The sequence below is a fragment of the Gobius niger genome, assembly GCF_951799975.1.
Source record: "Gobius niger genome assembly, chromosome: 16".
Taxonomy (NCBI): Eukaryota; Metazoa; Chordata; class Actinopteri; order Gobiiformes; family Gobiidae; genus Gobius; species Gobius niger.
Genome location: NC_136867.1, coordinates 25,787,585 through 25,813,850, shown reverse-complemented (window position 1 = coordinate 25,813,850; position 26,266 = coordinate 25,787,585). Strand labels below are relative to the sequence as shown.

At 44.1% G+C, this 26,266-nt stretch overlaps 1 protein-coding gene across 3 annotated transcripts in view; it reads left to right on the top strand.

Annotated features, from left to right (window-relative positions):
* The window catches only part of ttbk2a (tau tubulin kinase 2a), a 40,365-nt gene extending 16,203 nt beyond the window's left edge, over window positions 1-24,162 (top strand). The window contains exons 4-16 of one of the 3 annotated variants that reach the window (XM_079573391.1): window positions 3,870-3,943; window positions 4,145-4,285; window positions 4,371-4,475; window positions 6,039-6,104; window positions 6,183-6,275; window positions 6,341-6,466; window positions 7,593-7,750; window positions 9,187-9,594; window positions 10,463-10,803; window positions 11,473-11,606; window positions 15,000-15,218; window positions 20,547-21,367; window positions 23,692-24,162. In XM_079573391.1, the coding sequence (XP_079429517.1) occupies window positions 3,870-3,943; window positions 4,145-4,285; window positions 4,371-4,475; window positions 6,039-6,104; window positions 6,183-6,275; window positions 6,341-6,466; window positions 7,593-7,750; window positions 9,187-9,594; window positions 10,463-10,803; window positions 11,473-11,606; window positions 15,000-15,218; window positions 20,547-21,367; window positions 23,692-24,154 (3,149 nt within the window). In that variant the 3' untranslated portion in view covers window positions 24,155-24,162. Of the gene's footprint in view, window positions 1-3,869; window positions 3,944-4,144; window positions 4,286-4,370; window positions 4,476-6,038; window positions 6,105-6,182; window positions 6,276-6,340; window positions 6,467-7,592; window positions 7,751-9,186; window positions 9,595-10,462; window positions 10,804-11,472; window positions 11,607-14,996; window positions 15,219-20,546; window positions 21,368-23,691 lie in introns of all 3 variants that reach the window. The other 2 variants (XM_079573390.1, XM_079573392.1) reach the window with 2 other exon arrangements.
* Window positions 24,163-26,266: the final 2,104 nt, after the last annotated feature.

Sequence of the window (26,266 nt, the reverse complement as noted above, 5' to 3'; positions counted from 1 at the left end):
TTGAATTTTATAGATACAACTTTGAAGTGTCCTTTCCTTTTTCAAGCCCTGTTCTCAGCCGTCCTTCTTTCACATTTGTCACAGGGTTTTGGATTTGTTAGCATGCCGTTGGTGGCTTTTATCTTATCTATATCATGAGTAATTCCTCACGCTGCCAATGGAGGGCGCTAAAGGCAACATGCGAGATTCCTAGAAAGAGCAGTCTTTACACAACAAGCGTCTCTTCCGTACAAACACATACATTAAATAATACAAATGTGAAATATTGATGCCTCACTCCCCCTATTCCTGTGCGTTAGCCTTTAGCCGCCTGCTCGTGTTTGTTTCTCCGACTCAGAGGAAAATCAATGGTCCGGGATCGTGTTAGCGTTTCTGATGGAGCCGGGAGGAGTCTGCAGCTTCCTGTGGGACGGCTCTGAAACCCGAGACTCCAGAAGCAAGTTACAAGGGACGGCCACTTTGAGGGCTTAATAAAAGCCAGGAATAGACCGGCTAGGGAGTAAATTATGTTAAATTTTATATATAGCTTGGGAAAAAAATGGGATTGCAGCATGTATGAGCTACACAATCAGTTTAGAGCAGGGGTGCCCAAATATGGCCCGCGGGAACAATTTCAATGGCCGGACAGAGCGTGACCTACTTTTGCGCCCCATCTGTTTAATACCAACTCTCTCCCATTCATTCTCAATGGTAAATATGGATGCAGTACACTTTTTGGCCACCAGCGTCAAATTGGGGGCGCTGTTTCACTCCTTTCGCAAAGTTAAGGAAACACTGCTGTGGTGTCTTGGTGTTCTAACAGTTGAGTTAACAAATGAATGAGGTAAAGTCACTGTACGTAGACTACTGTAAAACTGTATTGTTTACATTTTGCACTATATTAAATCATATGTTGTTAAAACTAAAACTAGGATTTTGCCATAGTTAACATTTGTTTTAATGTAACATGCTATCTGCGTAGATAGACTTAATTGCAAATATATACAACAACAAAAAAAGTAACTATTATTATTTACAGTTTTATGTGGTTCATGCTTAACATCGCCGTATTTGGCCCGCGACCCACAGGCACTTTTTCATTTTGGCCCTCAAAGACAAAAGTTTGGGCATCCCTGGTTTAGAGCACAGATACAGGCGGCATCGCTGGAATTGCGGTGGAAACAGTCTGAGGGGCGACATCTAAGCTTTCTCCCATTGATCCAAAACTACATTAACACATGCTGAATTACTTTATTTTCTACTAAATAAAGATACAGGGACTTGGAGAGAAGCAAAGTGGCCCATAAATACAGAGAACACGGACAATGCTAACCTTGAGGCTAACACTAGCTTTAAGCTGCATATGCTAACACTAGCTAAAGTGTTGTTGTTTTGCTTCTGCTGTATAATCTGCTGTGAAAAAGCATTCATGTAGACCTGACTCTGACTTGACTTTATTTGTGTGTGATAGATATGTTTGCAGTCCACCAGAAAGCAGTTAAAAAGAGGGAAACATTGTGATAGATACAGACGCCATTTTTGGGCGAAACAGCCAGTAGGAGAAAACAGGGTAGGGGGGAAAAAAACGGAACGTTCTCCCATTTCTCCACTAATACGTTAACAAATACTGAATTCTGAAGATATTTTTCTACAAGATAAAGATACAGGTACATGGGGAGGAGCAAAGTTGTTCAACAGCTCTTAGAAAATGGATAATGCCGACCAGGAAGTGAACCTTAGCTTCACGCTACATATGCTAACAGGTGTGGACAGATAGGCTAGTCCGGGATACCTTTTGTATTTTTCCATAACCAGCCAGATGTTTCAGCTGTTGTCACTCATCAACCACATTAAGGTGAGGTCAAAGCTTAGTTAGAAATGATTAATGAATGTACAGAGCTTCTGAGATTTTTCTTTAGATGCAAATTAGCGTCCAAAAACTCAAATTCAGTCAAGGTTCTACTTTTTGTGGGGACGGATACACATCTAATGAGCACTAAACATCATCTTATAATACGCTGATGATAGAGAAACCACAGAAATATTATAAATGCCATGATGAGGACAAAACATACCTCCTCATACGTTAGCATTTCTTTGATTTCTATGCTAATAGCTGAAGTGCAGTTTTTCGATTCTACTGGACAATCTGCTGTGAAAAAACATTCATATGGACCAGATTTTGACTTGACTTTATTTGTGTGTGATAGAAATGTTAATAGTCTTCCAGAAAACAGCAAAAAAGAGGGAAAATTGTGTTTCCCATCGGCTAGGCCACGCCCCCCTGAATGATACATTGCTGAGAGATGCCACGGACAAAGCTTCCTGCATCCTTGTAATTAACCACTCAATCACTGTGTCACCAAGTTCAAACTGTCCATGTCCAGATCCAGTGTTGTTGATTCATTGACTTTGGCTGAAGGGTGTGGCGGTGTCCTGTGGGAAATGCACACGCCTCACACAGCAGTAACAGCAGACCTATAGAAAGAGGACCGTAAAGCAGGCCTGTGTCAGTGAGAGGAAAGGGCGCCCAGCCGAGAGAGAGACTGAAGGTTGTGGAGCTATTGTGAGCCCCCCCAGCAGCCCTTCTTCAGTCACAGGAAGTACTTTGTCCCCTCCGATTGTGTTCGCACTGAACAACAGCGGCAGAACAGGGACTCTGTAGCGTTGTTTGCATGCCACTGTAAGCAAAACAAATTGTGGCATGTGTCTGAAGGCATCCAGATCGCACATATAGGTTATCCTCCTCTAGGTGTTTTTGACCTTCAGCCTTAGAAAAAGCATCTAAAAAACATCCTTACTCTCAAACTTCTCTTGTTCTTGACTTATTATCCATAACAAAACTATCATTCTATTACCAATTTTGAGAAAGGCTCAGGGATTAGTGTTTTTTCACAGACGCATTGTCAATCCAAGCAGACGGCATCTCTGGAATCGCCTATATATGGTCATGTTTGAAAACAGTTTAGGGGGAAAACAATTTTGAAAAAATCTAAACTTTCTCTAATTATTCAAAAACTAATTTAACATGTGCTGAATTAAGTAGTTATATATATAGTTTTCTAATAAATAAAGATACAAAGACATGGGGAGGAGCAAAGTGGTTAAACAGCCCATAAATACATAAATAACGGAGAATGCTAACATGATGCTACATGTTAGCATCGGGCTAATTCTAACGGTTAGCTAGCGCTAGCTACAACTGCTGTTTTTTCACTTCTACTGAACAATCTGCTGTGAGAAAATATCCAAATGGGCCCGATTTACACTGGACTTTATCACATACAAATGTATGTGATAAATAAGTTCATATTCCACCAGAAAATGGATAAAAAGAGTGGAAAATTGAGTTTCCCTAAAGATGATATTTTCCCCCTTGGCGAAGCCACGCCCCCTTCTATGACGAGATGCCGTCTGTATCTATGGAGAGGAGTAAAGTGGTTCAACAGACCATAAATACATAAATAACGGAGAATGCTAACATGATGCTACATGTTAGCATCGGGCTAATGCTAACGGCTAGCTAGCGCGAGCTACAACTGCCGTTTTTTCACTTCCACTAAACAATCTGCTATGAAAAAATATCCATATGGACCCAATTTACAATTGACTTTATTTGTATGTGATAAATAAGTTCATATTCCACCAGAAAATGTCTACAAAGAGTGAAAAGTTTCCCAAAAGATTCTATTTTCCCCCTCAGCGAGGCCACGCCCCCTTCTATGACGAGATGCCGTCTGTATCTATGGGCAAAACACTGTGTTCCCACCTTTCTATATAGTAAATCTGGTGTGGATAATTGATGGTGCCGATTGAAAGCTCCATTACCATCAGTTTACCTCACCACCACTTGGACTACACAATTAAGTCTCTCCCCTGTGTTGTTCCAGGTAAGGACCACATCTGCCGCTTCGTGGGCTGTGGGAGAAACGACCGCTTCAACTACGTGGTGATGGAGCTCCAGGTGAGTTCAAACCCAGTGGGAATTCACAGCGTTTCTCACGTGTCAGCAGCTTTAGAGGTCAGTGCTGCAGTGTTATATGTCCCCCCGCGGGTGCTATATCATGTTTTATGCCTGTAGTTTACCGCCATCTTGTGGTTTTAGCATGTTTCCTGGTTATGTGTGTTTTTGTATGACACTAAACACATCTTTGTTGTCACTCAGGGTCGAAACCTGGCCGACCTGAGGAGGAGCATGACCAGAGGAACCTTCTCCATCAGCACCACGCTGCGCCTCGGCCGGCAGATCCTGCAGGCCATCGAGAGCATCCACTCTGTCGGCTTCCTGCACCGGGACATCAAACCGGTACGACAGTGAAGACGAGGAACGCGGCAGAATAATTCATATTTACCTGGCAGTGACCTCCTGTTTCCCCGTCTCTCTGTTTCAGTCGAACTTTGCGATGGGACGATTCCCCAGCACCTGCCGCACCTGCTACATGCTGGACTTCGGGTTGGCTCGACAGTTCACCAACTCCTGCCAGGAAGTCCGACCTGTAAGCACATTTATATCATTGAACACAGAATGAAAATGAATGTATAATATACCTTGACAGGGTTTGCGTGGGGCATAAAAAGTCCCCAAATCACTGTCATCCCCCACCGGAACCGAGGGCATTTTCTCCAGTTCGGCTTTACCCAAAATTACCCTAAAGTTTTTTGTTGCTTTTTTGTTTAATTTTCATCCTTGTTTTTGAGTGACAGTGGAGGATTTTAAAGGCAGTTGTGGTGAACAGGTCTGGGCTCACATATTTCTACACATTAGGACATGGGTGGAACATGTAGGCGGAGGAAAATACTTCATTTTAACATTTTTAAACTCTGTATTGCCCTTTTAAATCTGAATTTCTTGAAAAATTATGACATTGCTCAACCATGTGAAATCTGTTTTCTGCTGGTCCACTGATATCTGAATTGCTTTCAGATTTCTTTGTGTCTGTTGTTATTTTCCTTTTCTCATTTGTTTTGTTTTTAAATTTTTAAATTTTTTAAAAGGTCACAATCTTCACTGGACCAGGTTGTCAGCGAAATTATATGGTTTGAAAGGTTCTTAACCATGTCCAGTCCAGATTATGTCCAGGTTCTGGCACATCAACACACACCTTAATTTACATAGACCCAGATTAGGGAGCCACAACAAGAAGTGTGGATATAATCTACATGTACATTTTCAAAATAAACATTGGAGAACTTCCCATCTACTTTTATGTTTGTTGGCATCATTATCCGTTTCAACCATATAACTTTCTGAAGTTAGAAAATACAGATTTTTTTTTTTTCCCTTTTTTGATAATGACAATGGATTTCCTCGCTCATAGGAAGTGCTAACTCAAAGAGGAAATACTTAAACAACAAAAGTGGGTGTAGAAGATGAATAGTCCCGGGTTGTTGTAACATCTACAATAAGACAGGACAGAAACACTAAACAATAATAAAAAGAGGGGTATTTACATGAGCAACTTTTATATCAAAGTTAAAGCAGTACTAAGTAACTCTTGCCCCTAGAGGCCATAAGCGCAACTGCAGGTGTCGTAGCAAGTTGTGATTTTTTTAGCTTATTAATTGTCTTGGAGAGTAAATACTACTACTTTTTTCACTCAAACTTGGCTGTAAATACTGTTTAAAGTATAGCTCGCAGTTAGCTTTGCCCGTTAGCCTGTTAGCTTCTTCTTCGTGATTCTATTGGTGTGTATTGGTGGCTCCGGTCCGGTGGCAGTCAAGATGCAAGCATGGTTTTCTGGCCAGAGACACCAGGGGGAAATGAAAGACCCTCCAATAATCCCATAAACACTTGTATTACCCGTAGGGTGACTATGGAAAGGATGTATTACTGTAAACACATTACTTAGCACTGCTTTAATGGGAGAAGGTTTATTATATCAAAAGTTCCTGTGACATTTAAAAATCATGGCTAAGTATTTGACCTTCTACCCGCCATTTTCAAGCTTTGGTGTATGATCTTAATGTTGCTCGACAGGACAGGATGCAGTTTTCCTAATCGGTACCACAGCTTTAGTGAGCTCTACATCTGTCTGAATGCCCTGTGTGTGTTTCCTCAGCCTCGTCCAGTGGCAGGATTCAGAGGAACCGTCCGATACGCTTCAGTCAACGCTCACAAGAACAAGGTCAGACTCCCCTGCAAAAACCTGCACTATATCGCTTGTACGTGTATGTTTACGATGTCCCGTCGGCTCCCCCTGCAGGAGATGGGGCGGCACGACGACCTGTGGTCCCTGTTCTACATGCTGGTGGAGTTCCTGGTGGGACAGCTGCCCTGGAGGAAGATCAAGGACAAAGTGAGACGTTCACAGACGCAGCGATGGACAGGCGGAAGTTACACGTGTGCTTTTGTTTTGACCAGGAGCACGTGGGGAAGCTGAAGGAGACCTACGACCACAGGCTGATGCTGAAGCACTTACCGGCCGAGTTTGGGGTTTTCCTCGAGCACATCGCCAATCTGGACTACTTCACCAAACCGGACTATCAGGTGACGCAGAGACTGTTGAAGTGTGACAGTTTCTTGGTGTTTAAGTTTGAGCAGCTGTTATTGCTTTTATATATGGGAAGACAATGCAGGCAAACCTTTCTTCTTCTTCCTCTTCTCCTTCTTTCCCCTTCTACGTCTTCTTCTTCCTCCCCTTCTTCATCTTCTTCTCCTTTTGCCTCTTCTTCCTCCTCTGTTTCTCCCACTTTCTCCTCTTCTTCTTCTACTTCTCCTTCTTCCTCTTCTCCTCCTCTTCTTCTTCTTCTTCTCCTTTTGCTTCTACTTCTCCTTCTTCCTCTTCTCCTCCTCTGCTTCTTCTTCTCCATTTGCTTCATCTACTTCTTCTTCCTCTTTTTCTTTTCCTCTTCTTCTTCTCATTTTGCTTCTTCTACTTCTTCCTCTTCTATTCCTCGTCTTTTTCTCCTTTTGCTTCTTCTACTTCTCCTTCTTCCTCTTCTCCTCCTCTTCTTCTTCTTCCCCATTTGCTTCTTCTACACCTTTATCTTCTTCTCTTCCTCCTCTTCTTCTTCTCCTTTTGCCTCTTCTACTTCTCCTTCTTCCTCCTCTTCTCCTCCTCTTCTTCTTCCTCTTTTTCTTTTCCTCTTCTTCTTTTTCTTCTTCTTCTTCTTCTCCTTTTGCTTCTTCTACTTCTTATTCTTCCTCATCTGCTTATCCGACTTCCTCTTCTTCTTCTTCTTCTTCTCCCTCTTCCTCCTCTTATTCTTCTTCCTCTACTACTTCTTCTTTCTCTTCTACTTCTCCTTCTACTACTTCTTCTTCTTCCTCTTCTTCTTCTTCCTCTTCTTCTTTCTTCACGTTCGCCAGTTCGCTGTCTTAATAAATCACCATATCTTCAGAATAAGGCGTTTAATGATCGCACTTATTAAAAAAAATGTATATGGAAAATTGTAAATTCATGGTCCAGTTTATTAAAATGCTTTCTTCTCACATTGTTTCAGCCAAATGGACAATTTAGAAGCACGTAGTTTCCATTATCGCACTGTACATTTTCCATCATCTAATTCCTGTCTGGTTTACTGAGCTATGAATGTGAAAAAACAATAATACAAATATTTATGTCAGTAATCTACAGCAAAAGCAGATTATCACACGTTTCCTCTCTGTTCAGCTGCTGATGTCGGTGTTCGATAACAGCATGAAGACGTATAACGTGGTGGAGAACGATCCGTACGACTGGGAGAGGACGACCTCGGACGGCTCTCTGACCATCAGCACCGCGGCCACGACGCCTCAGCACCACACGCGCCTCACGCCCGCTCACATGGGGTAACACGACTTTATAACCAACACGGCTGGTTACGTTTAAGGCTCAAACAGGGACATTAGAACGAGGATTAAAATGTACTGTTATTGTAAAGCAACACCTGTTTGTTTGTACATATTTGGAACCAAAAGTTGAGCAGAAAGTTTTCAGGCCACCAAATGTCCAAAGTTACCAGACCAAACCCCCACATAATTTTAGGTACAAAAACAGTTAAAATCTGGTTCATTAATCTTTATTTTAATACTCATTTTTGTTATTTGGCCTAAATTTTAGTTTTCAATCAAAGATATGGCAAGTACAATGTTATATTTACAAAAATTGTCTTGAAATCATCCAGTGACCATCACATCAGTGTCCAAACCCTGGCCTAAGACACTAACTCCACAGTCAGCAGCTTAATACCAATAAACGAGAGTTTAAGGAGCCAGGAAATGATGAGACACTCCCAAGGCCGCGACGACAGTGAGAGAGAAAGAGCTGTTGTTGTGCTCACATCAGCAGCAGCATCACCCAGCCCACCCTTCTGTTCCCTCCTCGTCATGCTGCTCCAGCAGCGACCAATATTACTTTATTACTTTAGGTGATCCAATCACAGTTTGAATTCCAGCTTTGATTTGTTCCTGCGAGCACAAGGAAGCGGCTGTATTTGATGCTGCGATCAGAAGTACGTTTGTGGAGGTTCAAAGTTTCAAAATGAGGTATTCACTGAGATTTAGTTGGATTTAGTTGAGAGCTGTAACAGCTCAGTATCGGATGTTTAGAATGGAAACCCAATATCGTATTTTTTTCCAGAATTGGCTCCGATATCCGATATTAAAGAAGAAGGCAGGAAAGATTGCTATTGTTCTGATTTTGTTGTGTAAATGGATTAATCAGACTCAGAATAGAATCAGAATAAGAATCAGAATAGTTTTATTGCCATTGTTTGAGAACAGGTTCACAAACTAGGAATTTTGGGCCTTCTTGATGAGGGAGCTGATGGTTGGCTCCCATTTGAGGTCCTGGCCGGGTGATGGTGGTGCCCAGGAAAGTCCACAATGGAGTTATGGAGTGAGAGTGTCTGTCAGGGCGATGGGGGATGGTGGGGCTGGGCGTTCAGCTCCAGGTTGTTGTGGCTGCACCAGGACACCCGGTCCATCTCTCTCCTGTAGGTGGACTCATCACCGTCCGAGATGAGCCCGTTGAGGGTGGTGTCGTCCGCAAACTTGATCAGAGGGAACCAGAGGGAAAGTACACAGCCCTGAGGAGTTCTGTTTTTTGTAGTCCGATTTATAGCGTACAATCCCGTAGCTAACATGAACATCTGCACATTTCTTGTTGAGGTTTCAGAGCAGGACCTCATCAGTGGTCCCAGAATACTGAATACTTTACCTCCGTTGCCCCTGAAGGCTCCTTTAGCAGTGTGAACATTATATCCTCCTCTGTCCCTCTGCTGTAGGATGGCGAACGCGTCGCTGCTGCCCGCGGACCTGCTCAGGGAGAACACAGAGGAGGTCGTTCAGGACGAGCAGCTCAGTGACGGGGACAACCTTCCGGAGCGCTCCCCCGTGCACCAGCGCCCCCCGGAGGCCGACGTGTGGCAGGAGCTGGACCGCAACCGGAACAGAGTGCGCACCGCGGCCAAGACCGGCACGGACGAGGACCACAGCAACAACCAGCCGCCCCCCTCCGCTCAGAGCCCGTACCCCGCTCAAGGTGCGCCGTCCCCGGTCAAACTTCACCCGGAGGCGCCGCCCGACAGAGACGCGCCAATGCTGCGGAAACTACGCAACATCCACAGCCTCGAGCAGGAGAAACGGAGGAGTTTAGAGACTAAAGGCAGCCCAGAGAGATTCACCGACGGAGGGTAGGTTTTCACAAATCTTTAAAAATTTAAATATGCGCTGATTTTTTTTTCTGCGTCGCATTAAAGGGATTTCAGGATTTTTGACATAGGGCCTCATTTCCTAGTTATCCAGAGTGTTACTGATTTCTGGAGATATTTTTTTTGTAATTCATGCAGTTCTTATATTCGAAGAGTTACATGGCGCTAGGCTAGTGCTAGGCTAGCGCATTTCTATGATATCAGCTAGCCTGCATTAAAAACAGTCTGACCCGCTCCACAGAGCACCTGAGGCAAATCACTTATAACACCAGACTAACCATATAAATGTTTGATGGAGTAGTTTTAACCATTTTGCATTTAAAAGAACTTATATTTGAGCAGCATTGGCTTCGTGGTTGTATAAGCTACGCAGCGGCGGAGTGATCTGCTAGAAAATAGTCCCTTAAAATGTGATCATTCATTAGATGCAAGGTCAGTTATATTCCAAAAGTGATTCTATCGACACAGACATTTATATGGTTAGTCTGGTGTTATAAGTGATTTGCCTCAGGTGCTCTGTGGAGCGGGTCAGACTGTTTTTAATGCAGGCTAGCTGATACCATAGAAATGCGCTAGCCTTACATTAGCCTAGCGCCACAAAACTCTTCAAACATAAGAACTGCATGAATTACAAAAATATATATCTCCAGAAATCAGCAACACTCTGGATAACTAGGAAATGAGACCCTATGTCAAAAATCCTGAAATGTCCCTTTAAAATGTAGTATTTGGGTATTAAAATGACATTAAAAAGCATTACATTTGACTTGCTTCTGCCTGTATATACCCTGTGTAAAGTGAGCTGCAAAACAAAAACATCCCTTGTAAATTTCCCCACCTCTTCCTCCAGCCCCAGACCGGAGAGCGGCGCTGCCCAGAGGCCTGTCGTCGTGGACCGCGTGTGGCACTGTGACGACGAGTTCATCTCGCCCAAAGCGGCGTCTCCCGCCTCCATGGAGCAGGGCGAGGGCAGCGGAGGCTTCGTGGCCCTCAACCTGAGCTCGGGGCGGGGCGACGTGGACTCCAGGGAGTGGGTGATGGTGGACAGGCCCAGCCGAGGGGCCTCTCCCGGGGGTAAAGTCACCTCCAGCCCCTCGGAGGAAGACGAGGAGGAGCCCGAGGAGCTGCAGCCTGAAGAGAGGTCGCCGGGATGGGGCAAAGAGGCCAGGCACAGCCCTAGTCCTGGGAAAGGTACATTCAAGATATTTTAAATCTCACAGAGAAATTCACTCAAGCAAGAAAAAAAGTTGTGTCCAAACTCGTTCCTATCTTTTCAAAACAAAATTGTAGCGTCCCAGAGTCACTTTTCAGGGTCACTTTCACAGAATGGTTTGAAAACTCGTCTGAACTTTCATAAAACTGATACAAATGTTTTATAATTAGATGCACATTGTTTTTTCCCCCACAAATGTATGAGTTTACAATATACTACAGAAGGACAAACCATATTTAGTTCCATTACTAGAATAATAAACAAGTATTGTGCCTTTAAAGGGGCTAGATGCATCGTGCATGACATCGTGCGTGGAACTTTGGACCCAAATTAACACCTTTTTGAGTGACAGTGCAGGATTTTAGAGGTAGTTGAGACATGTAGGGGGAGGGAAATACTTAATTTTAACATTTTTAAACTCCATGTAGTCCCTTTTAAAGGTGCATTATGCAACTTTTTATGCAAAAATTATTATTTTTTTATATTTGTCCCTTCTTTTAGTTCCCTCTTTTCTCTTTAACTTAATCCTGGTTATAACTAGTTGAGCTTTGATTTAAACCTGGGACAGTCTTTGTAGTTGCCGTCCCGGTCCAGTCCTCTTAATAAAAGCACTGACTGTATAAACGTCTGTCCTCTCTCTCGCGCAGCCGTCCCGGAGAGCTCGGCCTCCTCCAGGGGCAGTGCCAAGGACAAGCTGGAGCTGAACGTCGGAGCTGCAGCGCTGCCCGCAGTGACCCCCACCAGCCCAGGGGAGGCGCTGGCCGAGGGCATGCTCACTCAGGTACAACCATTTAACACATATTTAACTTCACACAGGCTCTTGTAATGACACAGTGCAGTAGACAGAGCGACAAATGTGACCAAAGAGTAGGATTGTGATGCTTTTATGAGAAACAACTCCTCACTCGATCCACACATTTGCCTTTTACTCATAAACGACGGCACACAATTCTACTCTTTGTAAAAATGTACAAACTAATGTCATTATCAGACTAACGCATCGTGCTTTAGTTCCAGATCATGTCTCTGCAGCTTCTTTGCTTAAAATATTATTAAACAAATGTATTTTCAAAACTGGGGATGGCACAAGGAGAGTTTTCACGCCGCACTTTGAGTTGTTTTTTTTTACTATGTGTTTAAATCATTTGGGTTAAGTTTAATTTCAGTTCTGAGTTTCTTTGATCCGAGGCATATTGTGTAGGATTTTGACTATTCAAGACGAGGTCCTACAGACTATGCCCCGATTTTAAATGAGTTTGTTGCTTTTGTTGCAAACCACATTGTCCCCTTTTTTTGCTTGTTCAAAGACAGTGACTGAGAGACATTTGGTTTAGGGTTAGGGTGTCGTTTGCAGGGGAAAAGGTGCAGCAAGACTTTAGTTTCAAATACATGAGAGGCTGCTGTGCTACTTGGATGTTTCCTCAAAAAGTGATTAAAAACAAACTGAAGTAAAATCAGTCAGAATATAGAAAATGACCTTATGGCTGAATCAAAACAATGCAAACTCAGATGCTGCCTCTGTTAGGGTGACCAGATACCGGGCTTTGTTTGGGACTGATCATTCTCTATTAAAATGTTTTTGTGAGAGAAAGTTCCACCATTGATGCATTTCGAGTTCTGTTCAGAAGCTTTCTTGCTTCTTTGCCCTCAAAGTTTACAGCCGTCCTTGTGTCAGTCACAGACGGAAGAACCATCTGCCTGTTTTCTGCAGAAATGACGCGTGATCCGCACGGTCACACACTCTCAAAGACAAAAACAAAGGCGTTTGTTGTTTGTTGGCCTTAAAGGAACAGGCCATGGCTTTTCCATGCTGGGATATGTTCTTACCTGAGCTTAGATGAGTTGATGCGTACCTGTCTGGTCTTTGTGCCCATGGTAGAGCTTGTTAGCTTCCAACTTCACCTCTGTTTGGAGCTATAGGAATACATTTGGTCGTTTTGCGTGACTCAGGGCATGCACAAAGACCAGACAGGTACACATCAACTCGTCTAAGCTCAGGTAAGAACATATCCCAGTTTTTAAAAACGGTGGACTGGTCCTTTAAATCAATTATTTCCTTTGATCGGGACATTTTTGGAACAATTTCAGCTATATTCAGGATCTGGGATAAAAGTTAAAGGGATATTTCAGGATTTTTGACATAGGGCCTCATTTCCAGAGTGTTGCTGATACCTGGAGATATTTTTTTTGTAATTCATGAAGGGTTTCGTGGTGCTAGGCTGATGCAAGGCTAGCGCATTTCTATGGTATCAGCTAGCCTGCATTAAAAACAGTGTGACCCGCTCCACAGAGCACCTGAGGCAAATCACTTATAACACCAGACTAACCATATAAATGTCTGTGTCCATAGAATAATATTTGGAATATAACTGACCTTGCATCACATGAATGATCGCATTTTGAGGAACTATTTTCTAGCAGATCACTCCGCCGCTGCGTAGCTTATACAACCACGAAGCTGATGCTGCTCAAATATAAGGTATTTTAAACGCAAAATGGTTAAAATGACTCTATCGACATTCATATGGTTAGTCTGGTGTTATAAGTGATTTGCCTCAGGTGCTCTGTGGAGCGGGTCAGACTGTTTTTAATGCAGGCTAGCTGATACCATAGAAATGCGCTAGCCTTGCATTAGCCTAGCGCCACGAAACTCTTCAAACATAAGAACTGCATGAATTACAAAAAAAATATCTCCAGGTACCAGCAACACTCTGGATAACTAGGAAATGAGGCCCTATGTCAAAAATCCTGAAATATCCCTTTAAGTTTAGTTATACTTTATTAATCCTGTAGGAGCAGTGGGCAGCCAGCATGGGCCGGCGCTCAGGGACCCACGTCCACAGGGAGGAGTTTAGCTCGGCCCTTTCAGCCCCACTCTCAACTCTCAGTGGTCTATATCTAGTCTGCGGGCTGAGCTGAACTTTAGTGTCGCTGACAAAGCCTTTTGGATGAAACTACAGATGACAGAAGATGACTCAAGCATGTACTACTCCTGTATGACTGAGAGCCTACACAGACATCCACACATAAAGACACAATCAAGGGGGAATCGAACCCGGGACCTTTAGCTGTGAAGCTAACCGCTGAGCCAAGAACCTCGATTTCTTCTGGTCACCCTAACCTCAGGGCAGCTTTAAGCCTGCAGTGGTCACATGTCCTTAGTGGGTTTGTACTAGGTCACCTGCTACATGAAATCCAAGGCACTTACTTGTATTGCATTATATAATATATTAATTAAAGATACATACGTGTGCTTTAAAGGAATAGGCCACCGTTTTTACATACTGAGATATGTTCTTACCTTAGCTTTGACGAGTTCTTTAGGACCTGTCTGGTCTTCCCCAGTGCCTTCAATCATGTAAACACAGCGCAGACGGTGTTAGCATTTAGCCTCCTCCTCTCCACTATAGCTCCAAAACAGGTCAAGATAGAAGCTACCAAGCTCTTCCACGTTTTCCCTATTTAAATATGGTCACGTGAAGTGTTCCACTACAAAGTATAATTACACAAAATTAAACAATGTGGATTTTCTAAGTGGATAAAAGGGGGGACTATATTGTAAGGCGTAATAATACCAGGAGTAGTTTGAAATCCGCAGTAATCTTCACTTTACTGCGCCTTACAATATAGTTCCCCCTTTTATCCGCTTAGAAAATCCACATTGTTTAATTTTGTGTAATTATACTTTGTAGTGTAACACTTCACGTAACCATATTTAAATAGGGAAAACGTGGAAGAGCTTGGTAGCTTCTATCTTGACCTGTTTTGGAGCTATAGTGGAGAGAGGGAGAGGCTAAATGCTAACGCCGTCTGCGCTGTGTTTACGTGACTGAAGGCACGGGTGAAGATCAGACAGGTCCTAAAGAACTCGTCTAAGCTCAGGTAAGAACATGTCTCAGTATGTAAAAACGGTGGCCTATTCCTTTAAGCAGGTTGTAGTTTGTCAGTAACAGTTTAATGAACCTGCACCTGTAAAGATTCAGAGACAGAGGAAGATTCTTCTTCAGGTGATTTCCGGTAGACGAGGTGCTTCATGGCACATGGCTCAGATTAGTAAGTTAGTTTCTTGGTAAAAAAAGTCACTGGGTCATCAGCAGCTCCCTCACCTCCCTCTCTCCCCTCACCCCCCTCTCTCCCCCCTCTCCCCCATCTCTCTCTCTCTCTCCTGTAGCAGCCAGTCTCTCCCCCTTCTCTCCCAGAGGAGCTGGCCTCTCCTCAGCTCCTCACCTCTCTGTCGGACCCCCTGCTCTGTGCCCCTCCCCCGGGGCTCACGCGCAGCCTCTCCGCCCCCGGCACCGGCCCGAGCCGCTCGCCCCGAAAACTGCCTCCCGTCCCCCACGGAGCGGCCAAGTTCCCCTCCGTCATTCGCATCACGCGGGCGCAGCTCCAGCAGGTGACCCCTCCTCTCTCACCAGACCCTCCCACAAAACAAGCTCTTCTTTACGTTTCCTTTCTTTTTGTTCTGTTGCTTCTTTGCTTTGGGTTTGATTTAGTTTGGTTTCTGTTGTTGTTCAGTTGCTCTCACAGACGGTAGAAGAAGACTGGACCGAATCACACAAGCCTGGCTCTCAACATCAAAGAACAAAATGTAAACAAAAAAAAAGACCTGCATCAGCAAAAGTATTTCTATAGGAACATAAAGGCCTCTTAGTAATGCATTTTTCGCAGGGTTTTAAATCGGTGAAGCATCTGTGCAGCTCGATAGGCAGATGTTTCCACCGTTTGGGAGCTGAAATAAAAGACTTTTCATTTACTTATTGACCACTGGAACACTTTACTCCATGAGGGCCATTATCTTCAACATTCCCATTTAACGCCGTCTTTGTCTTCCAAAGCACCTGATCGTTTTTTACTGAATTTGGACCCATTGAAGCGTCTCCTTCAACCTGATTTAAAACTGTTCCTATTTTAGAATCAATAGATGGTTGTGCACTTGCCCTAAAGCGAGTTACACTTAATATAATTCTCTTGATATAAACAATAACAGCCCTTTACTAATGTATGTCAATGTCAATGTTATTTATAAAGCATATTTAAAAATAACCATAGTCGACCAAAGTGCTGTACAAGAACAGTAACAATATGTACAATAAACACAATAAAGCTTAAACACAGGTAATATATAAAGGCACAAACTGTGTCTGGTCTACATAGAACCGAAGGCCAAAGCAATGTAAAACCTCACACCTGTTTTGTTTGTGAGTAAAAGTACAAACACTACTGGTCAAATATTACTCCAATAAAAGTAAAAGTGGCTCTGAAAATATAAATAAATGACAGTACTGAAGTAGTAGTGAGTGAGTAGTAAGTAGTACTCAAGTATTCAAAGCAGGAAGTCAAAAAGTGTCAATGTAGGGATGCTCATTTTGATCAATTTCACAAAAATATGTAAAATTATGTAAAATGACTTTTTTAAGCGTTATATGTTAGTGTGACATTCTCTCGTGAAAAAACATTTCCTCCAGTGTTGCCCAGATTGATTCACGTAGGTTTGAGTACCGGTAATCTGCCAGCAGCCATTTTCCTGCTGTTTTGCTGGAGGGGACAAGGCCCCTCCCATGTTCTCCTCCTCAGTTCAGCCCACTGCACCCGCCCCTGCAGACTTAGCTTTTAATGTATCTATTATAAAAACGTTTGTAAGAAACCCCTGGCGTATGTTGTGTATACTCATTTATTTACGCATAAAAAAAAACTCCAATCTCCCCCCAAATAAAATGCAGCACCAAATCAAGTTGGACACTGGTGTTTAAGATCTGCAGTTGTGTGTAGCTAATGTCGACAAAACAATAGGGAAAGCGAAAGAAAATAAATTGTATTTATATTTTGCCAAAAGTAACTCAAAGCAGTGTAACCTCAGCTACATTTTTGACAGTAATATGTAAAACTAGCCTGGCCTTAGCCATGCGTAAACTCCGGTCAAGTATCATTTCCCTACATGTACGTCTGGGTCTGATCTCAGTGGCCGCGTTGCATGGGTTGATTTTCAACCTACCATTCAGCGAGCGGGGGAGGCACCGCATTTGCTGGTTGTAGTTTGGCAATGGCGGCGGATACGGAAGTAATGGAAGCTCTTGAATCCGTTCTGGCTCGGCTCCTACATATCCAGAAATTAAAATTGAAGCCTTGGAATGTGCAAGAAAAATTATGATATATATGGCTGCTTTACTCACTCGGGCGCATTACATACGTCACGACCAAACACTAGCAAAAATCAGATCCAATCGTTTGAAAGGAGTTCACCCCTCCCACCTGATAACAGAGCTCAATTGTGAAGGCCCAGACCCTTGTACGAAACGAGTACGAGAGTACAGTAACACCAGGCTAATGTAATGCAAACATTTTTTAAGCTGTAGCTACTAATATAGAATCAAAAACTATCTGCCCAACAGTGGTCAGTACAGTCTGCACAGCGCCACCTACTGATCATAGAGCGTCCATCATCAGGCTTTTAAAATAAACAAAATGAAACTCACAACATTACTTTTTCACTTTGGAGCCTTTATAGAAAAGTAGTGCAGTAGAAAGTATTATATTTATTTATCTTACAAATGTAGTGGAGTAAAAGTAGAAGGTTCTCAATGCAAACACTGCTCATGTAAAAGTATATATATATATATATATATATATATATATATATATATATATATATATATATATATATATATATATATATGTATCAGATATTGGGGTCTTCATCCTTCTTTCTCTGGCGTTTGGGACGTGTGGAGAGCCAGCCGCGGTCCGCTCCTCCTCTGCGCTCTGTCGCCCTCTCCTGTTGAACCTCTGTAGCGGCAGACGGAGCATGCTCAGTGTGTGTCTGACCTCTTTGACCTCTTTAACCTCTGGCCTCTGGCATGCGTCTCTAAGGTAATGCACGTGTGTTTTGTTTCAGATGGTCTTTGTCCTGTCTGTGCTGCTCTTCCTGTCTCTCTCGCTCTACCTCTTCCTCTGTCTGTCCTCCCTGAAGCGCCCCGCCGTCTGAGCCTAGCACTGCCTTAACTGTGTGTGGTAGCTATGGTCACTGCATGCATCCGTTTGCTCCAAAAAACAACAACAAAACTAATCTCCTTTCTTCTTTCGTTTGCCAGATTTTCTTATCATTTATAAGCTACTGTTATAAGGAATCTTTTGAAATTTCAGCTTCCAGCTCTTGCTGCCGGACGACAACACGATAGAAACGTGCTGTGGTTCACCAGCAACGCCGTGTTTGGCCGCCACCGTCAGGGTCCCTACGCAGTTTGGGATTGGACATGTCTCCAAGCGTCGAAATGTGTTGGAAAAGACACAAGACTATTCAAACTATTCCATTGTTTTGTACCTTTTTCACATAAGAATGATCAACTATGGTGCACTTTTTGAACCACTCTTACCTTTAAAACCACACTGCGGAATATCTCAGGGAATATGTGCCAGCAAATGCTCAGTGATAGACAGGACATTGGGCATAGGCGACCAATCCTCAACATCAGACTTTTGCATATAGCCTTTGAATGGAGGGTGAGAGAGATTTTAGGTCTTTTATGTCAGAAACTAGATATTTCAAGCCTGGTCCTCCTACAACACAAGCGAACTGCGTAACATTCAAATTTGTGAACGTTTCATGATTGTACTCGTTCAGATATAGAAAGGAATAGTCCAATAATATACGAAAACTAGACAGTTTATTCTCCAAATTGTGTTCAAATGGTGGAATAATGAATGGTAGGTTAAAAACAGTAAAAACAAAAATCATAATTATAAAAATCTAGAAGAAATGTGGAATGCCAAATTTATGCTCGATCGGCACCAAATTGGCGAGGACCAGCCATTTAAATGTTTTATTTTTTTTTGCTGCGTGTCATCAAAGTAAATGGAAATGCATTGTTTTATTTGGTTGGGACAGTGCATATTAAAGGGACTATACAGAGTTTAAAAATGTTAAAATAATGTATTTTCCTCCCCCTGCATGTTCCAGCCATGGCCTAATGTGTAGAATGAGCTCGGACCTCTAAAATCCTGCACTGTCACTCAAAAAGGTGTTAATTCGGGTCCGAAGTGCCGTCATGCACGAGCTTAATATAGAAGCTGCAGTTATGAATAAGACCTGAGGTGGCAGTAGTGAGTATAAAATGACTAACTTGCATTTAGCCCCTTTAAATGTGGACGTAAAAGGGGACTGATCTGTGAGAACATGCAGACTGAGGGGCAGGCTGTTCTTAGTAACGGAGCAATTGGAGCATTGTGAATGGGCGGGGCCTAACGCGCACAGATTGTCAGTGAAATAAACCAATCAGCAATTAGCGGACGTGGCGACAGCTGTTGTCCAATTCACAAAATACGAACTGAGTATAAACTGACAACCTCGACTACTTCATCCATGTTAGTTTTAGATAATAACTTCTGCACGTGTCACTGTTGATAAAACTACAACATAGCGACGCAGCGAGTGACGTAACCTTGTCAATACGAGCGATCGCTGTTATTATTTACCTCTGCAATTTTCGCCGGATGCTTTTGGTGAATGGTAGGCAACAGCTGATGCATCCAGGTCTCTAACTCGGTTTTATAAAATGATAGATCGAAAATGATAGAGAAGCAATGCCCTGTTTATGGACATTGTTTTTGCCGATCATAGGATTTTAATAACATTTTTATCAAATATGCAATAGAAAACATGCAAACTCCACAGTAAGGCCCAACACAGGGATCTGACCTGGGACTTTCTAGCTGTGAAGCACGAGCCTTAACAGCTACCGTGACGCTCATTAAAGCATTCGGAAGAGGACCTTATAGTATGTGATAAACCCATAGATATAATAAATAATAGACTCCTCACTGTCATAATAACCACGTTCAAGAGGAAACCTATGGTGGATTCACAGACTCCTCCTACCTTGCTCTGATGGAACGTGTTTCTAAAAAGGGCATGAGGGCGGGATCTTCACTGTAGACTCAAATTACAGGGCACGAGGGCCGGACTTTGATTAGCTAATCAAAGTCCGGCCCTCGTTAGTACACGAGATATCTAAAATGTACCTTACGAGAACTGGCCTGTTTCTTTAATTGTAACTAAGCCGGCATTATCACAGGAGGAATATCTGGCTGTAGAAAGTCACAAAAAACGGGCTTTACAGTTGCTTTAAACATCTGTAAAGTGCAATGCTTTCTGATGGAAAACTAGCTTGTTTTGCCGCACATATATGGAGGTACTGTAGCAATGGCAACCAGCGGCCATTGGTTAAACCTTGTGTTTGGCCACTAGGAGTCAAAGCTAAGCAGCAGCATCACCATGGAGACGAGCTGGGGGTGTCCCGCTCAGAGTAAAGACGATCGTTCGGTAAAAAGCTTGTACTTTATACTCTTTACTGGGAGAAATGTTACGCAGTGTGGCTTTAAATGTCAGTAGATGAGTGTGTTTTAAACAGAAACTGGAATTTGTGTTTTAAAGCCACTCTGCGTAACATTTCACCCAATAATGAGAACAAAAAAAATACAGGTTTAAATTTCCTGAAAGAAAATAGCATTGTCGGTGTCGGGCTGATCATGAGGAGCATTTGTTTGATCTGTGAATGTTCCGCAGTGTGGCTTTAACTGTTTTTACAAGAGATAAAGCTATAAAAACAACTGGTGACATAAACTTTCATTCAAAAGCCAAACAAAAATGCGTAGGAACCCTGCACTACAATATTATACTGACGCCCCTCTTTATCTCCATGGTAACGCTCTCTTCTTCTCTCCGCAGCTGACAGCAGGGTCGGACAGCGCCCCCCAGTGCCTCGTTCTGGAGAAGCACGCCGACGCCGCCGAATCTCCCGACCTCTCCTCGCCGCGGGACCCAAACGAGCCCACGCCCGAGACCGCGGGGGGGCAGACTTCAGCGAAGAGCCCGGTCCGCAGCCGCGCCGCGTCCTCCCCGCGCTCGCCTCTCTCCCCCCCTCGATCCCCGCGGAGCCCCGCCTTCTCCAACGCACACCTCTCCCCCACGCTGGTCAAAGATATAAACGCTAACGGGGTGATTCCGCCGCCCAAAGACGCTCAGAGTGACGGGAAAGAGCTGAGAAAGGAGGATTCGGCGCCACCGGAGAAGGCGAAAAGTCCGCTTTCGTACTCGCCCGTCGCTGTGCGGAAAGACCCCAATCGGAGACAGAGCCGCATCCCGATTTTAGAGCCTTCCAGCTTCTTGGACGCGGCTCCTCCGGGTTCGGCGAAGGAGAAGCTGCTCCAAAAGAAAGCCACGCATTTCGGCAACAGCAACAACAACAACGTCCCGTCCCCGACCGCCTCGCCCTCCCTGTCCGACCGCCGCGCTCAGATCGTGGCGTCGCTGGTGCCGCGGGACCCGCTCTCCTCCGGCTCGGACCGCTCCCAGGACGAGGACTCGCTGCTGCTGGGCTCGCGCTCCGACCGCCAGGGGGACGAGGCGGCCTCCCTGTCCTCCAGCTCCAGCCCCCTGTCCCGGAAGAGCCGTATCCCGCGGCCGGTGAGCTCGCCCGGGTCGTCGCCGCAGTTCACGCCCAGGCCGCCGCCGGGGAAACCGCCCACGCGCAACACAGCGGAGAGCAGGTGAGGGAGGACAGTTTGGAGCTGGATATTCTCAGAGCACTTTTTTCTCATTTATTAAAAGCAAAAACTGTGTCCGAATGTCTACCCTCGCCCCCTCTCCTCGTCCACTACAAAGTGCACTCATTCCTAACCCCCTCCTTCACCGAGTGCATTTTCTCCAGTTCAGCTCTACCCAAATCTAAAAGCTTCTTCAATGAACAAAAAAACGAGAAAAACTCATCAACACAGTGACAAATATGTGGAAAAAAAGTGGAAAAAAAGCATAAAAAATATGACGACAATGCAAGGAATAACATAGATCAGTTTTGTGGGTCTTAGCTTTCAAATGAGGCGTTACTCTGGCCTCTAGGCTGTAAGATTTGGGATTTAGATAAAACTGAACTGGGAAAATGCACTTGGTTAAAGGAACAGGCCGCCATTTTCCCATACTGAGATATGTTCTTACCTGAGCTTAGACGAGTTGATGTGTACCTGTCTGGTCTTTGCGCCCGTGGAAGAGCGTGGTAGCTTAACTTCCCCCCTCGTTTGGAGCCATAGGATTACATTGGGAGAGCGCACACACAAAGACCAGACAGGTACGCATCAACTCGTCTAAGCTCAGGTTAGAACATATCTCAATATGTAAAAATGGTGGCCTGTTCCTTTAAGGCGGGGGAGAAGCTAAAGGTAAACATAACGTTAGCATCTTTTCACCGTAACGTTTCATTAGCCTGGCTCTGCCTTACAAAACTCTTCTGTTTGTTTTAAACTTCCTTTTCGAACAGAAAGAAAGTGGGCGTGGCCTGCCAGGCTAACTATTTATATTCAAGTAAATACACAACTTGTGAAAAAACTGTTTTCATTTTGTGGTGTTGTGTTTCGTTCAGAGACCTGTCGCTGTCTGTTCTCCCCCGACTCTCGCAATGCATTGTGGTTTATAGTCATGTGATCATCTCTGTTCACTACTTTCTGAATGCATTGTGGGAAATGGGACTGCTCGTTCCTCTAAATGTGGCCATCGAGCTTTTAGCCCGTGATCAGCTTTGTTTTGTTTTCTTCTAAAAGTAACCTCCGCTTCTCACTCACTCCTAACTTTCTTTCTGCTGCTCAATTAGCCTGCAGTGCCCACTAGTGGCAAAATTAGATTTTTTTTTTAAAAAGGAAAAAAAATCACATATTAGTCACTCTGGAGTAAAAGACGCACCCCTTGCCAAACTACGAAAAAAAGTGCGACTTATAGTCCGGAAAATACGGTATTAATAGAATTAGTAGAATGAGCTCAGACCTGTTCACCACAACTGCCTCTAAAATCCTGCACTGTCACTCAAAAAGGTGTTGATTCGGGTCCGAAGTGCCGTCATGCACGAGCTTGATATAGAGGCTGCAGCTACACGTATGACCTGAGGTAGCAGTAGTGAGTATAAAATGACGAACTTGCATCTAGCCCCTTTAAACCTCATTCTCCTTCACCGTGCTCAAGGGAGCTTGTCTACGACTGAATTTGTCTCTCATCATTTTGCAATCTTAGAAAACAAAAACGTATTTAAATCTTATTTAAAGTAAGCTGAAAATAGCTCGCTAAAACCATACCATGATAGTGGATAGTAGGAAAGCAAGAGATCCAAGGCAACACTGTGTACAAATAAGTAAATAACTTAAAAAACTCCTTTATTAACATGGACCACAACATTTCGACGAGCTTCTTCATCAGTGCAGTCGAAACACGTTGGTGACTTTTAGTCCACTTTTTTGTACACAGTGTTTTCTCGGATCTCTCGTGTTCCTGCTGTGCACTGTCATGGTGCGGTTTCAGCAAGCTTTCTGCTCTAGTTCACTTTTCACCTGCTCCTTGAGAGCACCTGTGTTTGTCTGCTGATTTTCAATTGCTCAAGAGCCATTTGAAGCCTCACCTCTCTATATTTTTGGACTAGATGCAAGTTGGCCATTTTATACTCACTACTGCCACCTCAGGTCATACGTGTAACTGCAGCTTCTATATTAAACTCGTGCATGACGGCATCGGACCCGAATCAACACCTTTGTGAGTGACAGTGCAGGATTTTAGAGGCAGTTGTGGTGAACAGGTCTGAGCTCATTCTACACATAAGGACATTGCTTGAACATGCAGGGGGAGGAAAATACATTATTTTAACATCTTTAAACTCTGTATAATCCCTTTAAAGTACATTGAGATTCATCATCTAACTTTAAGTGCTACGAGATGGGGTTTTTTCTTAATTACCTTCTCAAATCAAGGGCAAATGTTGTTACTTCAAGAATATTTCACTTATTTCGATGTTCTATTTAACACTCTACCCCTCTCTCTGTCTTCCTCTCTCGTCCAGAATGCGGCGTTTCCGTATCCGCACCTCCAGCACGTCGGACGCGGAGCTCCTGTCCTGCCTGGCTCAGCTGGTGCACGGCTCGGGCAGAGGGGGGTCGTGCCTGCGCTCCTCCGGCCCGATGGGAGGCTCTCGCTCCGGGCAGTGCAGCCTGAGCACGTCCCCCCTCCACCAGCACCACCACAACCACCACCACTACCACCACAACCACCACCACCGCAGCTCCTCCGCCTCGCCGCGCAGCTCCTCCTCCCTGCAGCGCTCCGTCAGCTCGTCCCCCTCGCGCCCGGGGACCTGCCTGAACCGCAGCCACTCCCCGCTGAGCTTCTCCGGGTCGCCCCCGAGCCGCCGGCTGCACCACCAGGACAGCTGCTGCGGGCGCCAGGCGAGGACGGCGCTCTTCCACCCGCAGAGGGGGAAGGCGTGCTCCAGGGAGGGCAAGTGCTCGGCCAAACTGAGCAGATAGTTGTCCCGCAAACCACGAAGGCAGGAGAGCGTTAAACAGAGGGAGTGGGGGGGGGGGGGTCCGACATGTTTACTAAAAAGTGCATTGCGATTAAAAGTAGTAACATTGACTCGAATCGCGCGTTCCTCCTCCAGGTGTAGCGGAGATCGAGTTATAACAACTTTACAGTCTAGCTTAGTTTTGTTGACTCTTCCGGTTAGTCCTCGAAGTCTGTGTGTTAGAAGCAGGAAGACTGGTTAAGGCTTTGGTAGATTTGGTAAACGTTAGACCTGGTTTAGTCCTAGTTTAGCTCTTGTGGCGTGTTCGAAGTGCATCAGTGTCTGTTAGCCGTCTTTCGATAGGAGCGGTGCGGTGTTTTTCGGCAGCATAAACGTCAGGCCGAGGATCCCCAATCGAAAAACCACAGCTAAAATTTAAAAAAAAAAGTGATTGCCAAAAGCCAGGTGCAATTTTCTTACCTCATTGGCAAAGGAATTAATCTAAAAAAAGACAAAATGTATTGAAACGAGTGAAATAATCTAGGAAAAATGCCCAACTACGTCTTAACTGGTCCAAACAACTCAACTTTTTATTATTATGCTCTAATTGAAACATTTAAAGCAGTACTAAGTAACTTGTTTACCTTAATAAATCCTTTTCATAGTCCCTCTGGGGGTAATACAAGTGTCAATGGGATGAGTAGGGGGTCTTTCATCTCCCCCCACACTTGCTACCTCCCTGCCTCCGGGTCGGAGTCACCAATACACACTAATGGAATCACGAAGAAGAAGCTAACAGGCTAACGGGCAAAGCTAACTGCGGGCTAGCGCCACTTAAGCAGTATTTACAGCCAAGTTTGAGTGAAAAAAATTATCTCATTGTGTAATTGGATGTTCAATATCCCTCTCACCCTCTGTCTTTTCTGTCAGTGTAGTATTTCACGGACAATAGATGAGTAAAAAAAACGTAACATGCTACACCTGCAGTGGCGCTTATGGCCACTTGAAGCAGTTACTTAGTACTGCTTCAAACTAATCTGGTTATTTAAAGAGACTAGATCCAAGTTGGTCATGTTATGCTCACTACTGCCACCTCAGGTCTTGTGCTCAACTGCAGCTTCTATAATAAGCTTGTGCATGACGGCACTTCAGACCCGAAGTAACAACTTTTTGAGTGACAGTGCAGGATTTTAGAGGCAGTTGAGGTGAATAGGTCTGGCCTTCTACACATTAGGACATGGCTGGAACATGTAGGGGGATGAAAACACTTAGTTTTAACATTTTTAAACTCCGTATAGTCTCTTTCATTCTTCACTGGCATGAGTTTATGAGCCCTTCCATGGGTTCATGTTCACTGTCACGGAAATGCTAACACACCCTCCTAGTTCTTGAAGTGCTTTACAGTTAGATAGACTTTTCCCCTACAAATGACTGAGCTTACAATATACTGAAGGAGAACAAAACTCCACTAATGCTCCACTAATACTAAAAAAAAGGTCAGATATAGAAGGGCCTTTAACGTTTATGGTAAGTTAATGTTGAGCTGTTTTTGGTTGGGGACTTGCTTCAAGATTACAAACAATGTAGCTCCTGTTCGGAAAGCATTTATAGAAAGCATAATGAATCGGTAAAACGTGGGGCAGAGATTTAATATAAAAAGCGAAAAACAGGATGTATTTCCCCAACAGCTTGAATGTAGCCACCGTCGGTTTCCTGCTCCGCTCCTGTTGAAATGCGGCTCATCCAGTGCTGGTTTAGTCCTGGTTTAGGCCCAGTTTAGTCCTTCTTTAGTGAACTACTTGTGGGTTTTTTCCCGGTTTGCAGCCGTCGTAATCGGAGGAGCGCAAGTCCCGGTTTAGTCCTGGTTTCCCGCCGCGTTTGTGGGACTGTTCCAGGTCTGCAGTGCGGTCTTTTCAAAGCTATCCCAAAGAAGGAACGGGACGAAACCAGCGGCGGCAGTTGTTTTTGCGAAACCCGAGATCGCTTTGTACATTCGACCTGCGGCTTCTCTCCGGACTGTATCATCATAACAGAGCAGCTCGTTCATGACTCTAACCCCGGGATAAACCGCTGACTTTTTGGGGGGGTGCGGGGTAAGCTACATGTACAGCTCTATTTATTATTGAGATATTTA